The sequence below is a fragment of the Hermetia illucens genome, chromosome 2, assembly GCF_905115235.1.
Source record: "Hermetia illucens chromosome 2, iHerIll2.2.curated.20191125, whole genome shotgun sequence".
Taxonomy (NCBI): domain Eukaryota; kingdom Metazoa; phylum Arthropoda; class Insecta; order Diptera; family Stratiomyidae; genus Hermetia; species Hermetia illucens.
The window spans coordinates 82,263,399-82,281,670 of NC_051850.1; the positions used below are offsets into that span (position 1 = coordinate 82,263,399).

At 40.9% G+C, this 18,272-nt stretch overlaps 1 protein-coding gene across 1 annotated transcript in view; it reads right to left on the bottom strand.

Annotated features, from left to right (window-relative positions):
- Positions 1–18,272, bottom strand: part of LOC119649819 (sodium-coupled monocarboxylate transporter 1) — a 66,732-nt gene that overhangs the window by 32,575 nt on the left and 15,885 nt on the right. The window contains exons 3-7 of the mRNA XM_038052151.1: positions 10,726–10,908; positions 9,979–10,127; positions 9,421–9,582; positions 2,212–2,327; positions 1,965–2,128 (exon numbers count right to left, since the gene is read on the bottom strand). Of these exons, the coding sequence (XP_037908079.1) occupies positions 1,965–2,128; positions 2,212–2,327; positions 9,421–9,582; positions 9,979–10,127; positions 10,726–10,908 (774 nt within the window). The remainder of the gene's footprint in view (positions 1–1,964; positions 2,129–2,211; positions 2,328–9,420; positions 9,583–9,978; positions 10,128–10,725; positions 10,909–18,272) is intronic.

The window sequence follows — 18,272 nt, forward strand, 5'->3', positions numbered from 1 at the left end:
GCACTGGTTGTTGTCGCAAAGCACCTCGAAGATGCTGAGTTATACTCAAGCGAGGCAATCAGTGCTGTCAAATGCTGGTTAGAGAGCTCTGGTCTGACGCTTGCGGAGGAAAAAACAGAAGCGGTCCTCATTACGAAGCGCCGGAAGAGAAATTAGGCCTGTATTAAAATCGGGAATCATATCATCACATCCAAGCCGACCATCAAATACTTGAGGGTGATGATAGACAGGAAGCTCAGCTTTAAGCAATACGTACAGTATGTTTGTGATAAATCATCCATTACTAGTATGGCCCTGGCGAGGATGATGCCGAACGTGGGAGGGCCACGGCATACCTCTAGGTTGCTTATAGCCAGGGTGGTGACGTCAATCATGCTCTATGCAACCCCAGTTTGGAGCGAGGCGTTGCGGATATCAATTAATACTATCAAACTGAATGCAGTCTACAGGAGGACAGCTGTAAGGGACTCTGAGAGACTGTCTCAGATGATGCAGCATTCGTCATCCCTGGAATGATGCCGATTGACATCTTGGCAGATGAGATGGCGAATATATACCATGCAAAGCCAATCTCTCCCTTATTGCAGACGAAGAACGCTGAGAGGAATAATAATAATAATCGTTGGCGCAACAATCCATATTGGATCTAGGCCTTGAAGTGTGTTAGAGCACTTCATTCAAGACCGTAACGGTACACTACAGTACACTGTAGGCCATCTGGTCAGCATTGCGCTCGCCCGAGATTATTACCCTGATTTCACTCAGGTACTCATTTACAGCTGAGTCAACTTGTATCCGACGTCAAATCACAATACAAATTCCACTGTCACCAATGAGATTTGAACCGCGGCCTTCCGTAAGGTAGCCTAGTGCTCTAACCACTCAGCTACCCGGACACTTATTATGAGAGGAAGAGATCCATAAATAGATGGTAAGAGCGGTGGGAACGCTCAGGAAAGGGTCAGTGGACTCACAGGCTCATTCCTGCCATCAAAGAGTGGTTGGAGAGACAACACGGTGAGATTTATAAGTAGAGATTTAAAAGAATTATAATCTCACCCAGTTTCTCACGGGACATGGAGGAATTTGGAGACCTCACCCGACTGTCCAAATTGTGATGGAATCCCAGAGGACCCAGAGTATGTATTCTTCCACTGTCTGAGATTTGTGGAAGAAAGAAGGAATCTAGAGGAGACTCTAGGAGAGGTGCTGGTACCAGAAAATCTGGTGCCGAAAATGCTAGCACATCAAGAGAATTGGGATGCGGACAACTGCATGATCGCATCTATTCAAGATAAATTGCGAAAGGCAGAGGAAAGGAGAAAAGCGCGGTCACATGCGCCTCGTATAGAAGAAATGGGATTAAGCTAGAGTGAGCTGACTCCGCCCCGTGATGTAATACCTTATGATGGTTCCGCGGGGCAGGGAGGGAGTCGGGGGTGGTTTTAGTGGGTAAGAATCCCACACGCTGGTGTGTCCAGACCAGTGTCTTTTGAAGATTTCCTCCTCCTCAAAAACAAAAAAAAAACAACAGACGGACAGACAGACAGACATTGAACCGATTTTAATAAGGTTTTGTTTTACAAACAAAACCTTAGAAAGTTCAAACAATATTCTTTAAAAATCGTCAACCTTTCAATAAAAAAATTTACCTAGAGTACATAAAAATCATCACCAGAGCTACTGGATATTATGTGAACACCTGAACATCGTTTTGTTTAAAAAAGTTTTACCAAATACCCTAACGCCCCACGTAATTCTACATTTCACATAGAAATAAAAATATTTTTGTACATTTGATGGACACTACAATTTCTTCTCTCATTTGTTTAAGGGTAGTGTGGAAAACAATCCAATTTTTAAGGAGCCTGATTAGAATATCCCCCGATCAATTATTTCCCTTATCTTTTCGAATACGAGTTGAATGAAAATGTGACGCTACACATCTAGTTTTTAATACTCACCCAGAATGGCAAAATATAATGCTACCCTAGCCAGCTTCATTGATTTGAGGGACATACACTTCTGTACTGAGGCTTGATTCGTGCAGAACAACGAAGTCCAATAGAAAAATCCTCCAATAACCACAGACCAAACTGTATGTCGCGTTGTTGGATTCACATTAAAACTTTATCAAAATAAAAAGGAAACAAGTTAGGAAGTCTTTTGAAAGTTGGACAGAAAATCGCATTGCGCATCCTTCATACTTACTTGAAAAATTCTAGTCTGTCATTTGCTGATGCTGTCTCATAAACAGTTCGCCATCCGCCTGTATAAAAGTGGCCTAAGATAACTATTAAAATCAAAGATGCTCCCAGTACACATGCCTGCAATCATAACATAAAAATATCAAACTTTGCAAGGAAGAAAACGTTCTCTGGGATCGTCTTTCTCAAACCCTGTTCAACTTTTGTGTTTGCGGTTGATGTTTGTGGAAGATTTTGTGCATTATAGAACAGTTATCTGTAATTGGTTCGCTAAGCGGTAGTATTAAAAACTATTTTCAAACTTTTTTTATAATATCTGCAACCAAAAATGGTACAGTTTAAAAGGCCGTTATAAATATTAAGTATTTTCAGCCCATTTGAAAATTTAGGAAATACTGATAATGTACATTGGCGTAACACCACCTTATATACATCGGTTTCACTACGCGAAAAGCTATACGTATCTTTCGATACGAAATTCGTAATGCTAATTAGGCACTATTCATGCACGCGGATAAGGACGATCTTACCAGTTGCAACTTATGCTATTGGATTCGACCTTTAATCGCGGCATTGGCACTTTATAATTTAGTATCAAACTGATGCTGATACCAAGAAACGCGCTCACAACTCAGGAACCGTGATCGAGCACGATTTTAAATTCGAACTCCGACCCAAGACCATCAGTGGTCACTTCTTATGACTTCCGTATCACGTCTGCTCCTCGGGCCCTCAAATTCAATTCGAGCTCCCATTTTGAAGTAGGAAACATTTATTGTATGTGGGCGCCAGGAACCAGGAATAGTCCATCAGATAACCAGTGGGCCATCATAAGCTATGCTTTCCTCTATAGCGCAGGTGAAACTGCCAGTCACGTCCCAGAAGAGCGATCTGGCTAGCTGTGGAAACTGGAAGGCCGATCACCAAATGGCAAATACTGAGATGAACTTCGATGCCATGATAAAGTTTACAATGCTGTTCGACCTATCGTGTTCGATGGTTCTGAATGCTGGTTGACTAAAGACAATAAACTTGAGTCAAAGAGTAGTATATGTAGTAGTATGGTATCCACGATGGAGTATAAAATCTGGGAAACGCCTGCAGAACCAAGGTCATCAGCTCCCTGTGCAGACCAAATGTTCCTCAGCAGCTCGCCGATACCCTATCCCAATATAAGCCTGATGTAACAGCATTGTAAAGGATGCATTGGACAGAGACTAATTTCCTGGAGAGGAACCACTACACCATATATTATAGTGGCAACCCAGAAAACCATGTGCTCAGAGTAGGTTTCCTAGCTAGCAAGAAGAAAATATAAACGAAAGAATATGTACTCTGTACCAAATTTAAAAATATAAGCCCAGTTAACGTTCACGCCCCTACAGAGTGCAGCGTTAGAGAAGGAGGCACTTGAGCGCACCCTCAAAACCTACGATATCAAAATCATACTTTGAGTTTTTGACAGCCAAGTAGGAACGGAGTCCGTATTCAGGCGGTACATCAACTCCCATAACTTACATAAGGATACTAATGACAACGAACTGCGGATTATTCAGTTAGCAACGGCTGTTGAAAGTACCTGGTTTACGCGGAAAGCGGCCCACAAACATACATGGACCTCTCCAGATGGGACCACTTTCAACCAAATTAACCACGTGTTGATTGAGTTGGAGCTGCTCCAACTAAACATAACGGGCAAATACTACTACCACCGAGTGCAGCAGAAACAGTCATAAGTCGCCAGCACCCGATGAAATTACAGGCAAATCGGTTAAATATGGAGGCGACCATTTATAAGAACAACAGCATTACCTGTCCGATACATAAAATGGGAGATATCATTCAGCACAGCAATTATAGAGGTACCACGTTGCTGAGTACCATGTATAAGATATTCTCCGCAATTTTGTTAGGTCGAATAGCCCCATTGGCCCATACCAAAGAGGCTTCACTAGAGGCAAATCAGCGACAGATAAGATTTCTCTCTGCCGCAAGCGACAGAAAAACTTTTGGAAAATGAGCATCAGTTGCACCATCTTTTCCTCGACTTTAGGACGGCCTACGATAGCACAGCCGGGGCAAAACTATACACGGCTATGTGAAAATTCGGTATCCCGACGAAATTGATGAGACTGATTAGGCTGATCCTGACTAATGTGCGAGGCCAGATAAAAGCAACATGATCACTTTCGAAACCATTCAAAATAGTGCTAAGACGAGTAGATGCCCTATCATGCGTCCTCTTTCACCTGGCGCAAGAAGAAGTGATCCGCTGTGCAAATGTTAATGCAATAGTCATCATCCTCTTCAAGTCCACCCAACTCCTGGCCTATGCTAACGATATCGACATTATGGGAAGAACATCCCGAGATATATAATTTACCTTCATCCAGATCGAGCAGGCGATGCGAGATCTTAGACTGCACATTAATGAGGGCCAAACGAAGTACATGGTGGAACTCGGTCATGCTATTAACTTAGCATGCTAGTCCCAAACCCAGGTAAAGGAGGAGGGTTTAAGGCAACGTACTTTGTACTATCCTCAATAAAACAAAAATAAAATGCTGAGATCAGGGAAAGAGGTAAATAAAGTACAGTTGGAATTATTCCACTATGCTAAATCCTACCTGATATCTCTAGGTGACAGGCCCCGCGACAAGCCGACCCAGAAAATGCATCCAATGTCGTTAGAAACAAGATAATCGGATCGAGTAACAAGCCTAGGAAAAATGCTAGGGCGCCGTAAATAAGTTAGTCCGAATAAAACAAATACGTGGAACTCGCAAGGGCCCTTCAGAAAAGGCGCATTGATATCTAGGCTTTGCAAGAAGCCCGATGGCCTGCTGACAAAAGCTGCAACATACAACGCGAATGCGCTAAAAATGGCTAGAAACTTTTCTATTTTGGTAGCCCACACACTCAATACGGTGTTGGCATTGCCATCTCAGAGAATTTCCGCCGCGATGCCATTAAAGAAGTCGAACAGTTTGATGATCGGCTGATGAAGCTCACCATTATATCAGCTGATCGCACCACAGACAGGTCGACCTGATGCGAAGAAAGATTCCTTCTGGCAATTTCTCGATGACTTGTAACAAGCCTGCCGACGATTATATCATCATTTCCGGCTACCTTAATACTCAACTGGATGAAAAGTCAGACAGTAGTCATGGTGGAAAGGGGTTTGCAACACGCACTGGGTTTGGCGAGCGTATAATCGATTTTGCGAACATCCATGACCTCGTACTTATATATACATGGTTCATCAAACGATTGTCTCATTTTCCTACATTTTTTAGAGGGAACAGTAAAACGCAAATCGACTATATTCTCATAAGATGCCAACATTTTACCACTGTCATGATTGCAAAGTCGTTCCTTATGAGACCATCTCACCTCAACATAAACCGTTGATTGCCGTCGTGCGAATTATACCACCGATACAACAGCGTGAGGAACGCACTGGTCTGCCGCACATTAAATGGTGGCGATTTCATGGGAACAAAGAAGAAATTATCTCATTTACGCGATTACCAACTATTATGAATGTGGAAGAATCGTGGAACCAAATAAAAGCGGGCTCTGCAACCCTCGGGGTCACCAAGCCGAGTAAGCGGTACATCAACTGAGATACTTGGCTTTGGAATGATGATATCGAAATGAACACCCGTGAAAAGAAACGCTTCTATCACAAGTTTCTCGACGATAAAACTCTGGCCAATCGGCAAATTTAGAAGAATGCCAACCGCGAAGCAAAGAAAGCGGTCGCAGTCACCTGAGCGGACCATAATAAAAATCTTTACGATATACTGGACACTCGGGTTGGCGAGAGACTTGTTAAAAGCCGAAATGAACGCATACAAAATATCGAACACTTCAATTGTGTTAATGATAAGAGCTTACCAACCACCGGGCCAGATTTCAACTGAATAATTTGTCCATCCTCCACTTCCACAACATGCCAACATTTGGAACAGTTCCACCTGTCAGCGCAACTGAGTCGAATGAAATCGGGGAAAGCCACAGGACCTAACGACATCGCATCTGAGCTCTGGAAAGCGAAGAGCTGGGACCCAACATTGGCTCAGTGAATTTTTTAGACGGGTTTTTCAGGAAGGTAGAACACCATCTGTCTGGTAAGAAAGTACCACAGTTCCAATATGGAAAAAGGAAGATAGTCCAGTAGAATAGTTATCGTTCCGATGCTTAAGTACTGAGGAAGAGAATAAGTAGCTTTCGAAATACGTATTTACTAACTATTAAAAAATATATGGTAGTAGGAGCAAGCTACCTAGTTTTATTTTTTTTTGTCCAGTAGAATGTTTGAATCACCGTCCGTTACTTAACCATGCCATGAAGATTTTTGAAGGCATTGTTCAAATAACTGTGAATCAAGCCGGATTTGTCGCGAACTATGAAACTACTGACGCAATACATGGTACGTGGTTACTCATGGAGAAACACCATGAGAAGCATCGCCATCTTTACATTGCATTTCTGGATCTGAATAAGGCTGAATTTTCGACGACCGATCCCCATAAAACAGGCATAATCACTGTCAGCAGCAGTGACCTGCCCAGAATTGAGCGATTTAAATATCTTGGGACAATGCTACCAGCCGATCGAGAACTGCGTTATGACATTGCTCCCCGCATTAACGTAACCTGGATGAAGTGGCATTCCTCAACTGGTGATCGATGTAACAACGAAAGTCGCAAATCTAAAATTTACCGGAGTGTCTTCCGTCCTATCGCCCTCTATGGTTGTGAGTGTTGGGCGACCATAAATTACAAGACGCCGTCTTGTGGTAATGAAGACGAAAATGTTGTATTTGACTAGTGGCGTGCCTCGTTTTGATCACAGGAGGATATCCGCGATCAATATGGTGTTGCACCGATCGTGGAAAAATTGGGAGAGAGGCGTCTTCCATGGTATGGTCACGTAATTCGGGCTAACGAGAATTCACTTGCTAAGATTGGTATGAACATCGAAGTCGATGGTAAACGACCAAAAGGCCGGCCGAAATAACGGTGGTCACTTAATCCGCATGGGTGAGGATAAGCTAGCCCGAAAAGTCTATAAGGACACTATCTATGGTAGAAAAAGAAGACGAGGCAAATCCTGCCTTAGATGGAGCATTAGCGTAGGTTAGCAAGTAAAACAGCTTTTAGAGATATCGGATTGACGAACCTCGGCCCAAAAGCGGAATGTCGGGAGTTCCTTACTAAGATAGGCCTAGACCTGACATAACATGCCAAGGTGGCAATTGGACGACCAACAGAAATTGAAGATTTTAAAATATTTTCTGATTTATCAGGTGAAATCATTGAAATCAATCAAGGAACTAGAATTTCTTTGACTGTGAGATTTTCACCGCCGCATACACCACTCGCAAAACCCTTCACGCAATGCTGCAACTGTGACCACTTCAACCACTCCACCCAAGGAGCAGCGCTTACTTGACTGATCAACCCTTAATATTAGATTGGAATTGAAGCTTTCGTGCCCCAACACAGGGAGAACAGCGGCGCAGAGCATCCTATTGGTATTGGAACAGCTGCATTTGAAAATTTGTCCGGTTTCCCTTCCCTGGCCAATGCATTGAAGAAGGTCATTTTATCATGAACTTTGTTGCGCTACACTCCACGGTATGGAACTTCTAACTCTTCACGCTTGCGTCTCCTCACAGCATCGAAGCTCTCAATTCCTTTCCCACGTCAACTCACCTTAAAGTTTCCATGTTCGGCATTTTTGAGATCAGGCAACTGCCCATCGATATTCTCTGATGAACGTCTTGCCGATGACAACTGGATTGATTAAGAACCAACGTAGTCACGGTATACTAGCAAGAACAAGCGGTATTCAGATGATAGTCTCACGACGCCAATGTTAACACCTCTTTGGACTTTCCGATATGATCGGAGTTAGTCGATACTCAACTCTCCTTATAGGAAGACCTGTGTTCATACCTGGGTCTGCCGCTGATTAGGCAGTAATAGCTATAGACACCTTCAAACCCTCGAATCTCCCGTCATTATTGTTGCGATCACAAAAACCATGTCCTCTCCCTCATCCCAAATTACGCATCAGATTCAAAAGAACTCAGGCACCTCGCAGAAAGTTTCTTTTCGGAATTGTGCGTTTCCAATATGTTTGCAAATTTTTAATAGTTCCGAAGCCAATAGTAAGAGGCTAAGCCCATGCATCTGATTCCAACCTAGTTCCTAGGCAATTTATTACAGAAGAAATCGATTGAGAATATACAGTTATTATTATTTTGTATGAATCAACTAAAATCGCTTTACGTATATATAACTCAAAGCAAGAAAAGTATTTATTATTATTTAATTACTGTGGCCTTTACCAGTCTCCACCAATTCGACCACTCCTTTCTCATACTCTATCCTTTCATTGACAATAGCATCAAATCAGATTCCAGATTTCAAGGGAATTAAAGAAGCGAGCAACAAATATCAGAGCAATATTTCGAGAGTTGCCTACATCAAATGAAACCTCAAAAATTTAAGGACATTGTAAATTCGAATCTTAATATCAAGACAGTCTCTCGTAATCATTTTTGCCAAACCGCAACAATACTTGCCCAAAACCACATGTAGACGTATGGAATTCTAAAAGAATCTCCGTTCAAGTGCCTTTGGATAAGGATAGTCAGAATGAAAAGAAGCAGGCGAAGGAATTTCGATTCTATATACGAGCATATATTACATACCGTTCGTTGTCTATCAACCAAGTAAGTCCTATCTTTTATTTGAGTCTTTGAATCTTGAAACCCAATAAGTTTTCAATGAATTCATGTTTAGGAAAGAGGCACCAGTTCACGGTTACTTGTTCATTCGCACAGTAAATTGAGAAAACGTACAATGTCCTTCCAAGAAACATTTTGCCTGAAACTGAACACCATTGTTTTTGCACAAGCACCCACTACATGATTATAGGAAAGTTTACTGTGGTTGCTCGTTATCCTTGTGTTGCTAGCTCAGTAGACAAAACCGAGCAATTGGATCTCCGAAAACCAGAAATAATGGTTACCCGGAATCAGGTCACCTCCTCTATTGTGCCCAACAGTGCAAACTCCCCGAAGCGCCGGTATCCATAAATTTTAATTCTACATTCCAAAGGCATTTTCTGAGGGTACACATACGAGTTAAGACCGAGATCCCAGAGGATAATTTATCGTAAAGTTTATTCTGACCTGAAATGTGTCAGCAATCACAACAGCTTTCATTCCTCCCTGCGAAGAGTAGAATATGCAAACGAGATATATGAGAACAACGGCAAGTCTGGTATTTAATCCGGTTGCCTTTGAAACAGCTATGGCTGGGGCAAGGACAGCCACTGCTGTGTAGAACGACATCTGAAATAAGAAAATGAAACGTGTCAGAAAGAAACACGGGAAAAGTCAAAACCACTGAAGCACAAAGAAAGCACCGAGAGTTAGAACATAAGCAACGATGTACGTAGATATGTATGTACATGGTGTATCCACTAATAGAAAAGACAGTTCTCTCTCGCTAAGAATGTAGCCAGAGAGAAGTTTTGTTCTTGTGAGGTTACTTCCTTTGAGAGCGGCACATACATATGTATGTACAACCCGAAGAGGGTAATGATAATTCGAGAAATGCTAATTGAAACAAAGTCAGTCTTTTAGGTGACATTTTTTCGCTTATAAAGAAGGAGTTTCTTTGCGCTACAAGTTGTCCCTATTCTGCCACAAATACTCCTAGAAAGTAGAGTCTTAATAGGAACTTACCTGGATAATGTAAAGGAACGCTCCTAGCATGCGAATGTCTCGACCAAACCGGATTCCCAGGTATTCATAACAACTCGTGAGCTCCAGCCGGAAGTAGATTGGATAAAATACTTTGATGGCGACAGGAATCACCAATAGCATGGGGAGCACTGAAACCGAAAAAGCGCAAATCATCGAATTGTTTGAAATCATCTTTCACTCTTTATCGTTTGGCGCCAACTTCCTGGTTAAACATGCTTTGAATAAATGTATTTCACTGCACTTGCACCGAAAATTTAAATTATTCTATTTATTAATGATATATCGGTTGTCGTTAAACAATTACCCTTATTATTAGCGGCACATGAATACCTCATATTATAAAAATAAGATTACGTTCTGGAGTATTTTCACAATAATTTAGTGAATTACACTAAATTTTGTGTAGTGTCACTTAAAAATTAACAAATACACAATGTTCTTTTACATCATACTTACATACTTATATCTTTTTAAACGTATTCTTACATTTTTTTAGAGTAAATGTTATGCTGTCTATTAATTTGAATGGGTAGATATTGTATCCATCCCAAGAATAACTCGGACCCATCTTGAATGGATACCTCAACGGATAGGTTAAAATCGAGATATGTATGTATGTATCTTTCAAGTGAAGCCTTCATAAAGGAAACGCTTGCAACAATAAAGAATTTATTCTTCAAAATAGAAGCTACTACTACACATATGCACCAGATATTTATTACATACCAATAAAAGCAAATTGCGTCCCTTGGTAGAACATTTCAGATGGATTGCCAAGCAGCTCGATGGCTGTTATAAAACTTGTCGTCAAACTTAACGTGACTGGCAGGACAGTCATGCCGGATCCCAGTAAAAAGTTACTAGATGATGATTCCGAAGATGATTGGTGGAAAAAGCCATAAAAAACACCTGGAAGTAGAAAAAGCCAAGTCATTACCGAAGATCAGCAAGGTAAAGTATTGCTAACTGTAAGACAGGAAAGTTTCCATTATTTACATTGCAAGGATTAGTTCAGACAAAATTTCACATTTTACAAATTTTATAACTTAAGTGCATATACCCCTGTGGGTAGGGCATTAGGGGCTTATGTTTTGGCTGAATGCTTGGATGACGAAGCGAGGTCAATCTAACCTCTACGCGTGTGGGTATTTCAGACTAAGTTCAACTCAACTGGTCAGCTAAACTGAGAAGAATCAATCTTAAATTTTTAAGGTTTTGTGTAAAACAAACAATCGGTTCAATGTCTGTCTGTCTGTCTGTCCGTCTTTTTTTTTTTTGGAGGAGGTGGACAATTTATCTTGAATAGATGCGATCATGCAGTTGACCGAATCCCAATTCTCTTGATGTGCTAGCATTTTCGGCACCAGATTTTCTGGTACCAGCACCTTTCCTAGAGTCTCCTCTAGATTCCTCCTTTTTTCCATAAATCTCGGACAGTGGAAGAATACATGCTCTGGGTATTCCGTCTGTCTGTCTGTCACAAGCACTTTTCTCAGAAACGGCTATACCGGTTGCCACGAAATTTGGTGAAAAGGTGGGAACTGTGGACCCCAGACATACAGTGAGTGATCTGCTTCCGCGTTGAGATTTAGGGGGGGTCCCTATACATGTAAAAGGGGGGGTGTAAACATTTTTTTCATTGAATATAGCCATGTGGGGTATCAAATGAAAGGTATCGGCCAGTACTTGTCGAAGCCGGTCTTAGTTTTGGGATTTATTAGAAAGGCAGGGAGTCGGAGGGATGGAAAGTGATGATTTCTCAAATTTGATCAAATCATACTACTATTACACTACTATTAGTAACAAAGTTACAGTAGTTCAAAGTTGACTTTACCCTGTAAACTTATTGCAACTAAATATCAATGTCATACTAAAGTGGGTAGCCAGACATGCTAAATACCTATTCATAAGGCGCTAAGTACAAATGGGATAGTTCTATACTTAAATATACTCACAGAAGAAGCAAACAAAACCTTTCATCCTGAAGCGCCTAGCTTCTGTTTTCCCGATTTGGTTATTCACTGAAGAGGCCGTGAAAAACACCAAAGTTCACAAAAAAAGTTTAACAAGGCAACAAAAAGTTAGCTTTTAATATTTTTTAATAATCCTAGTTTGGGGACCGTAGTCTGTACATTAAAACGCCGTTAACTTTTTTTCTTTAAGATGATCGCAGCGCCCTCTAGCGTGGCAGCAAAAAGGCACATTTTTTGGAGGTGGGTGTATAAATTACTGTGCACGTTCAAGATATTAATAAAAAATCGATGGTGAAATTAATTAATTAATTAATTAATATTTGTATCTGAGTGAAATTATGCGGTGTTTCCAACGATTAATTATCTGAAATAATAAAAACTTGTTGTTTTTTTTTCGTTGGTGTGAATATTTATTCTTGCAAATACCGGTAGTTCGGGAACCACTTGTTCCCTTCATCAGTGCTAACTTGTTAGCAAGAATAAATAGTTATACCAACGAAAAAGAAACAACAAGTTTTTATTATTTCTGATAATATTTGTATCTTTATCCTGTTCTTCACAAAAAATTTGAAATTTTTTAAAAAAAACGGCCTTTACAGGGGATGACTCCCTTAAGGGGGTTTGGCGCTTCCCATACATGTGAGTTGTCAGAATATAGCCTTTCCATAAAGGAAGTCCTATAATTATTAACAAAGTTGTAATAGGTCAAAGTGTCCACTTGCGCCTGAATTTGTTGCCGAAAGCACATCATAAATTGGATATGTTTTATCCGGACAGCGATATACACCGATATACACGATAAAATTCATATATGCCGTATGGAGGAGACGAGATGATACATACATATACATATATGCAAGGAATGTTACGTATAGTATCCAATTCGGAAAAATATATGTATATATAAATTTTTATGTGCGAATGATATTGGTTTTTGCAAATGATCTATCATAAAAGCATACATATATGTACGTATATGTCACGATGATCATAATAATAATAATGTCCTTAATGCATATGTACATATGTATATCTTCGGGTTGGGGAATAGGAGAAGGAATATTTTTAATTTTTAGCTATATATGAATAGAAATTGGTCACACAACAAAAACACAAAACCTTTCATACCTGAAACGTGCAGCTCTTAGTTTCCCGACTGAAAGGTTGGACTGATTGCTGTATGTTTGGGGGGACTGGAAAATTCTTCTTGCTTTATTCGGCTGTAATTTTTTTTTCATTTTTAAGGTTTTGTTTCTAAAACAAAACCTTATTAAAATCGAATCAGTGTCTGTCTGTCCGTCTGCCTGTCTGTCTCTCTGCCATAGGCTCTTTTCTCAGAAACGGCTATACCGATTGACACGAAATTTGGTGAAGAGGTGGGAACTGTTGACCCCCAGACATGCAGTGAGTGATATCCTTCTACGTTGAGATTTAGGGGGGGGTCCCCATACATGTAAAAGGGGGGTGTAAAATTTTTTTTCACCAAATATAGTCATGTGGGGTATCAAACAAAAGGTCTCGATTAGTACTTTCCGAAGCCGGTCTTAGTTTTGAGATTTGTTAAAAAGGCGGGGAGTGGGAGAGGTTCAAAGTGATGATTTCTTTAACGGAGCCATTCTCAGAAGCTACTCAATCAGCCGAAGAATCTGAAAAAAAATCGTGAAGGTGCCTCTGTATGGTACCCAGGCCTCAAAATACTCTCCATATCGATATCCATTCAAATTAAGTTAATAATAATATATTACCGTATTTTTGGGAAAATTGAGTAAAACTCCCCTTAAGTTTATGTCAGAGTTTTAAAAGTTGGTAGTAGTATAAAATATAATATGAAGCATATTATCTCCAAGTTAGATCAAAATCATACTATTAGTAACAAAGTTACAGTAGCTCAAAGTTGCCTTACCGTGTAAATTTACAGCCCGAAGTACTAAATCTGACATGCTAAATGCATGTTCTTAACGGGCTACGTACAAATGGGATAGTTCTACACTCAAATATACTCACACAAGAAGCAAACAAAACCTTTCATACTTGAAGCGCCCAGCTTCCGGTTTCCCGACTTGTTTACTACTGAAAGTTGTTGTTACTGATGAAAACGCGAAAGCTGCTATAGTATCCTTTGAACACCTCAAGGTACCTGAAATAAATGGCATCTATCCAGCAATGCTAAAGGAGGATAAAGAGCACTTAGAACGACTGCATGTTTTTTGATACGCTACGCGCCTATCATTTGGTACAAGGTCAAGGTAGTCTTCATACCTAAGTCTGGGGAAAATGGATTAACATCATTTTCGCTGAATAGATAGATAGATTTGATGAGCGTCACATTCGCAAGCAGGCGCTAAGGTAGCAACCACTAAATGAAAACCGGCATGCTTAAAAGCGTGGAAAGTTCTGAAATCCTGCTCTTCGCTCTTTATTCGCAAAGGTAGAGGACGCAACTCTGAAAGGCGAGTATACCACAAGGTTGTTCGTGGACATTGAAGGGCGTTTGACCTTATGCCTTTCCAAAAACTCTGAGATTCCGCCTGAGAGCATAATGTTAGTGAAACTTCAATTAAGTTGATCGATGCTATGCCTACGCAAAGATTGCTGTCTGCTGAAATGGGGGTCGCTACCTAATAGCAGAGCGAAAGGCTGCCCTAAGGAGATGTTCTAACATAGCTTCTGTGGAGAATGATGATCGAGTCGCTACTATGCGAACTGCAAAATGTGCCGATACACCCTCAAGTTTATGGAGATGAAGTGGCTGTGCTAGTTATTGTATGTGTAGAAATACACAACGTGCCATTGATTTGACTGACAGTTGATGCCTCAGGCATGAATTTCCAGTAAACCCAAATAAAACCACAATGGTATTTTTTTACAAAAAGGAAGAAACTGAATGATCTTTCCCTTCCAGAGGTGAGGGATACAAGCCTCAACACTCCGAACAAGTGAAATATCTGGAAGTTATTCTAGAAAAAAAGCTACTTTGGCGGTCAAAACTTATAAGCTGTGTAAGCGGGCCTTTGCCTGCACTTCGGAACCTAGCTCTCAGATAGTAACGTGGATATACGTGGCTATCATTAGGCGGATGTTCGCTTTGTGTGGGGGGTTAAGTTCAAACAAAAGGGTTTTTGCTGTAAACTGCAAAGAACCGTGTGCCTGGATATTACCGGTGCCATGAACCCGACATCCGGTAGAGCTCTAAATGCATTACTCAATTTGCAGCCCATGGATTCGTCTATTCAGAGCACTGCAAACAGAGAGCAGTTAATAGACTAATTCGATTATATCTATGGGAAAACAATGGACATGGGGAACGCAGAGCATTGGAAGGGTTATTGAGCGAATTAATTCTAGTTTTCGCAACGCCTTTTGATTCTCGGATATGAAGTTTTCTTCTAACATAAAAAAACCGGGACGACCCAGAAGCATGCGTGATATACAGGCTCAAAAGTAGAACAAACTTCACCTAATAAACACGAGAAGTGGTCTTTTCCCTTGGGACGATATGCAACGGTTTTTCTGACTGAAGCGTATGCGATCCTAAGGGTGCCGACCTGGGTGATTAACGAGCGGTTGAAGGACACACTGAGGTCGTCGACTAGTTGACTTCACAAATCGTTTAGGAATGTAGAAAACGATTGAACTGTTCTTCTAAATTTAATACGGTGGTACTTTGTCACTGTGGTGTGTGTAAATCTAAGACTACTTAGCAAAATAAGGTTCAATCTCCCCAAGCATCAGCAATTTCAGTCTCAGGAACATTAGCTAATAATGCAATTTAGAGTTGGGAACAAGCTTCCCATAATATCAGGTGACAAAACTTTAATGCTGCTAGATACACGAAACTTTACTTGTCGAAGTAAACCAAAACAAACAACAAACCAAAACAAGTAAAAGTGCAATTACATTTTCATTTCACTCCATGTTAAATTTAGAATTAGCCAACTTTTTCAAGGAAATGGGTGCCAAGTACCAGAAACAAAAATATTGTATGTAATATTTGCAGACAAATCGACTTTTATATTTAGTAGCTACTGGAAGCAAGCTTGGTCCCAAAATGGAGAGAGAAAATCTTGTTATGGACATTTAAACAGCGTAAAAATCTCCATGTGTTACCTTAACAAAATGTTTTATTCAAAATACTTTTCGTTTTTAAGGTTCTCCGTAAAACAAAACAAAAGGAGTTGTAAAACGTTACGAACGTTATCACTGATACAGCCATAAACATACTTGGCCCCAGTCGCAAAAAACATTGGAATGGCTGATTCGACGATGAATGTAAGCTAGCAACGGAACGGAAGCAAGCCGCATACCGAGTAATGCTGAATTCTCAAAGAATACGAGCCCGTGAGATTTGAACCACGACCCCTGTCTATAAGGGCAATTTCTATGGCAGAAAAAGAAGACGAGGCAGACCCTGCCTGAGATTTAACGACGGCGGAGACGCCAGACAGCTTTTAAGAGTATCGAAGTGGTCGACCTCGGCCTAAAGCCAGGGTATCTGAAGTTCCCTATTAAGGCAGACCAAGACCGTATACCGGTTATTGCACCGTCGGTGATGATGATGCAGATTGTAGCAACAATTAAGCAGAAAAGCTAGTGCGAAAAATGGAGAAAAATTATGAAGCCATAATTGATAGGGGACTGGTCGAGGTGTTTATATAATTGCGTAAAAATCTTGGTATGCTACCTTAATAAAATGTATTATCCAAAAAAGGCGTTTTTTAAGGTTCTGTGTAAAACCTCATTAAACCAAATTTAGCCATGTGGCGTATCAAATGAGAGGTCTCCACTAGTACCTTCAAAGGCCAGTATTAGTTTTGAGATTCATCTTAAAGAGCGAGGGGTGCAGAAGCTAACAAGTGATCATTTCTTTACGGAGCCATTCTCAGAAACTATCCCACCGAAAAATCTTTAAAAAGTCACGAAGCTGGCCCCAAAATACCTTCCATACCGACATCTTTTCAAATAAAGTTAATAATAGTATTTTGCTATATTGTTAGGAAATTGAGTAAAAACCCCCTTAAGTTTATCCTAGACGCATTGCGGTGATGTCCGCTATAACATAAATCTAAGATATATCCGGATAGCTGGGTGATTAGAGCACAAGGTTGTCGTAAGGAAGGTCGCGGTTCAAATCTCACTGATGGCAGTGGGATTTAAATCATGATTTGACATCGGATACCAATTGACTCAGCTGTTAATGAGTCAAATCAAGGTAATAATCTCGGGTAAACGCAATGCTGACCACTTTGCCTCCTATAGGGTGCTGCAATGCTAGAGCGTACCGTCCAGAGGCTATCCCGGTTCCCATGGTACCAGTATACCCCTGGCAAGGTTTCGTGACCAAATTACCATGATGAGTCCCCGTGCAGACTCGGGTCTGATCGCCCTAATTAGACCTTTGGAGCATTCGTCTACTGCTTCACGGCCGGCAAGCCAAAGTGAGCACAGCGTCTCCCGGTGCCACCACTATGGGGGTTCTCCTCGGCCACTTGATTTTGGTTTGGCCGACAGTGTTGCCGCCCCGTCTTCCTCACCGTGACCTCTGAGCACCAGTTGCGTTGACAGCTGGAACTGGTCCAAATGTCGGCAATGAATGTGGAAGTGGAGGATGAACAAATTCTTCAATTGAAATCTGCTCCAAGTATTCTAGCCATCTTTCATATTGATGACCAATATATTTCCTAAATGGAGTATAACGCGTCCACCAGAGCTACATTCTTAACTGTACATGCATATTAAAAATAAAACATACAAATCCTATTATCATCAGTGAGATTTGAACCGCGACCTTCCGTACGATAGCCCTGTGCTCTAACCACTCAGCTATCCGGCCAGGATTATTGGTCCAAAGCAAACGCGCTTTGAACCAGTGGGTAAATATACCAGCATATTTAAGGCGAAAATAAACGCCATAGACAGATGTGCCTCCTTCCACTTCTAAAGAAACTATAGAGGCAGAACATTGGTCACCGCAGCATAAACTATCACCTGGAGAAGCTAGGAATATCCAAGGACACTGTCTGTAGGCTCCGTAAGGAAAGTAATGAAACCTCCACACATATTCTGGGACAGTGTGTGGCACTTGTGTAACATAGGTTCAGATGCTAGGTTCAAACATTTGGAAGTAGGGAACATTACAACTTTCTGTCGCTTACAGGCTTAAATGGGTTTAAATGATATACTATAATTCATATTTATACTGTAGCTAATAAGGGGGCACAATAGTTATTTCAGAAGCGCTCGTACGTTGGTGGTCAGATGAAGCTCATCTGACATTATGGAAGACTTTGTGCTCGAAGAATG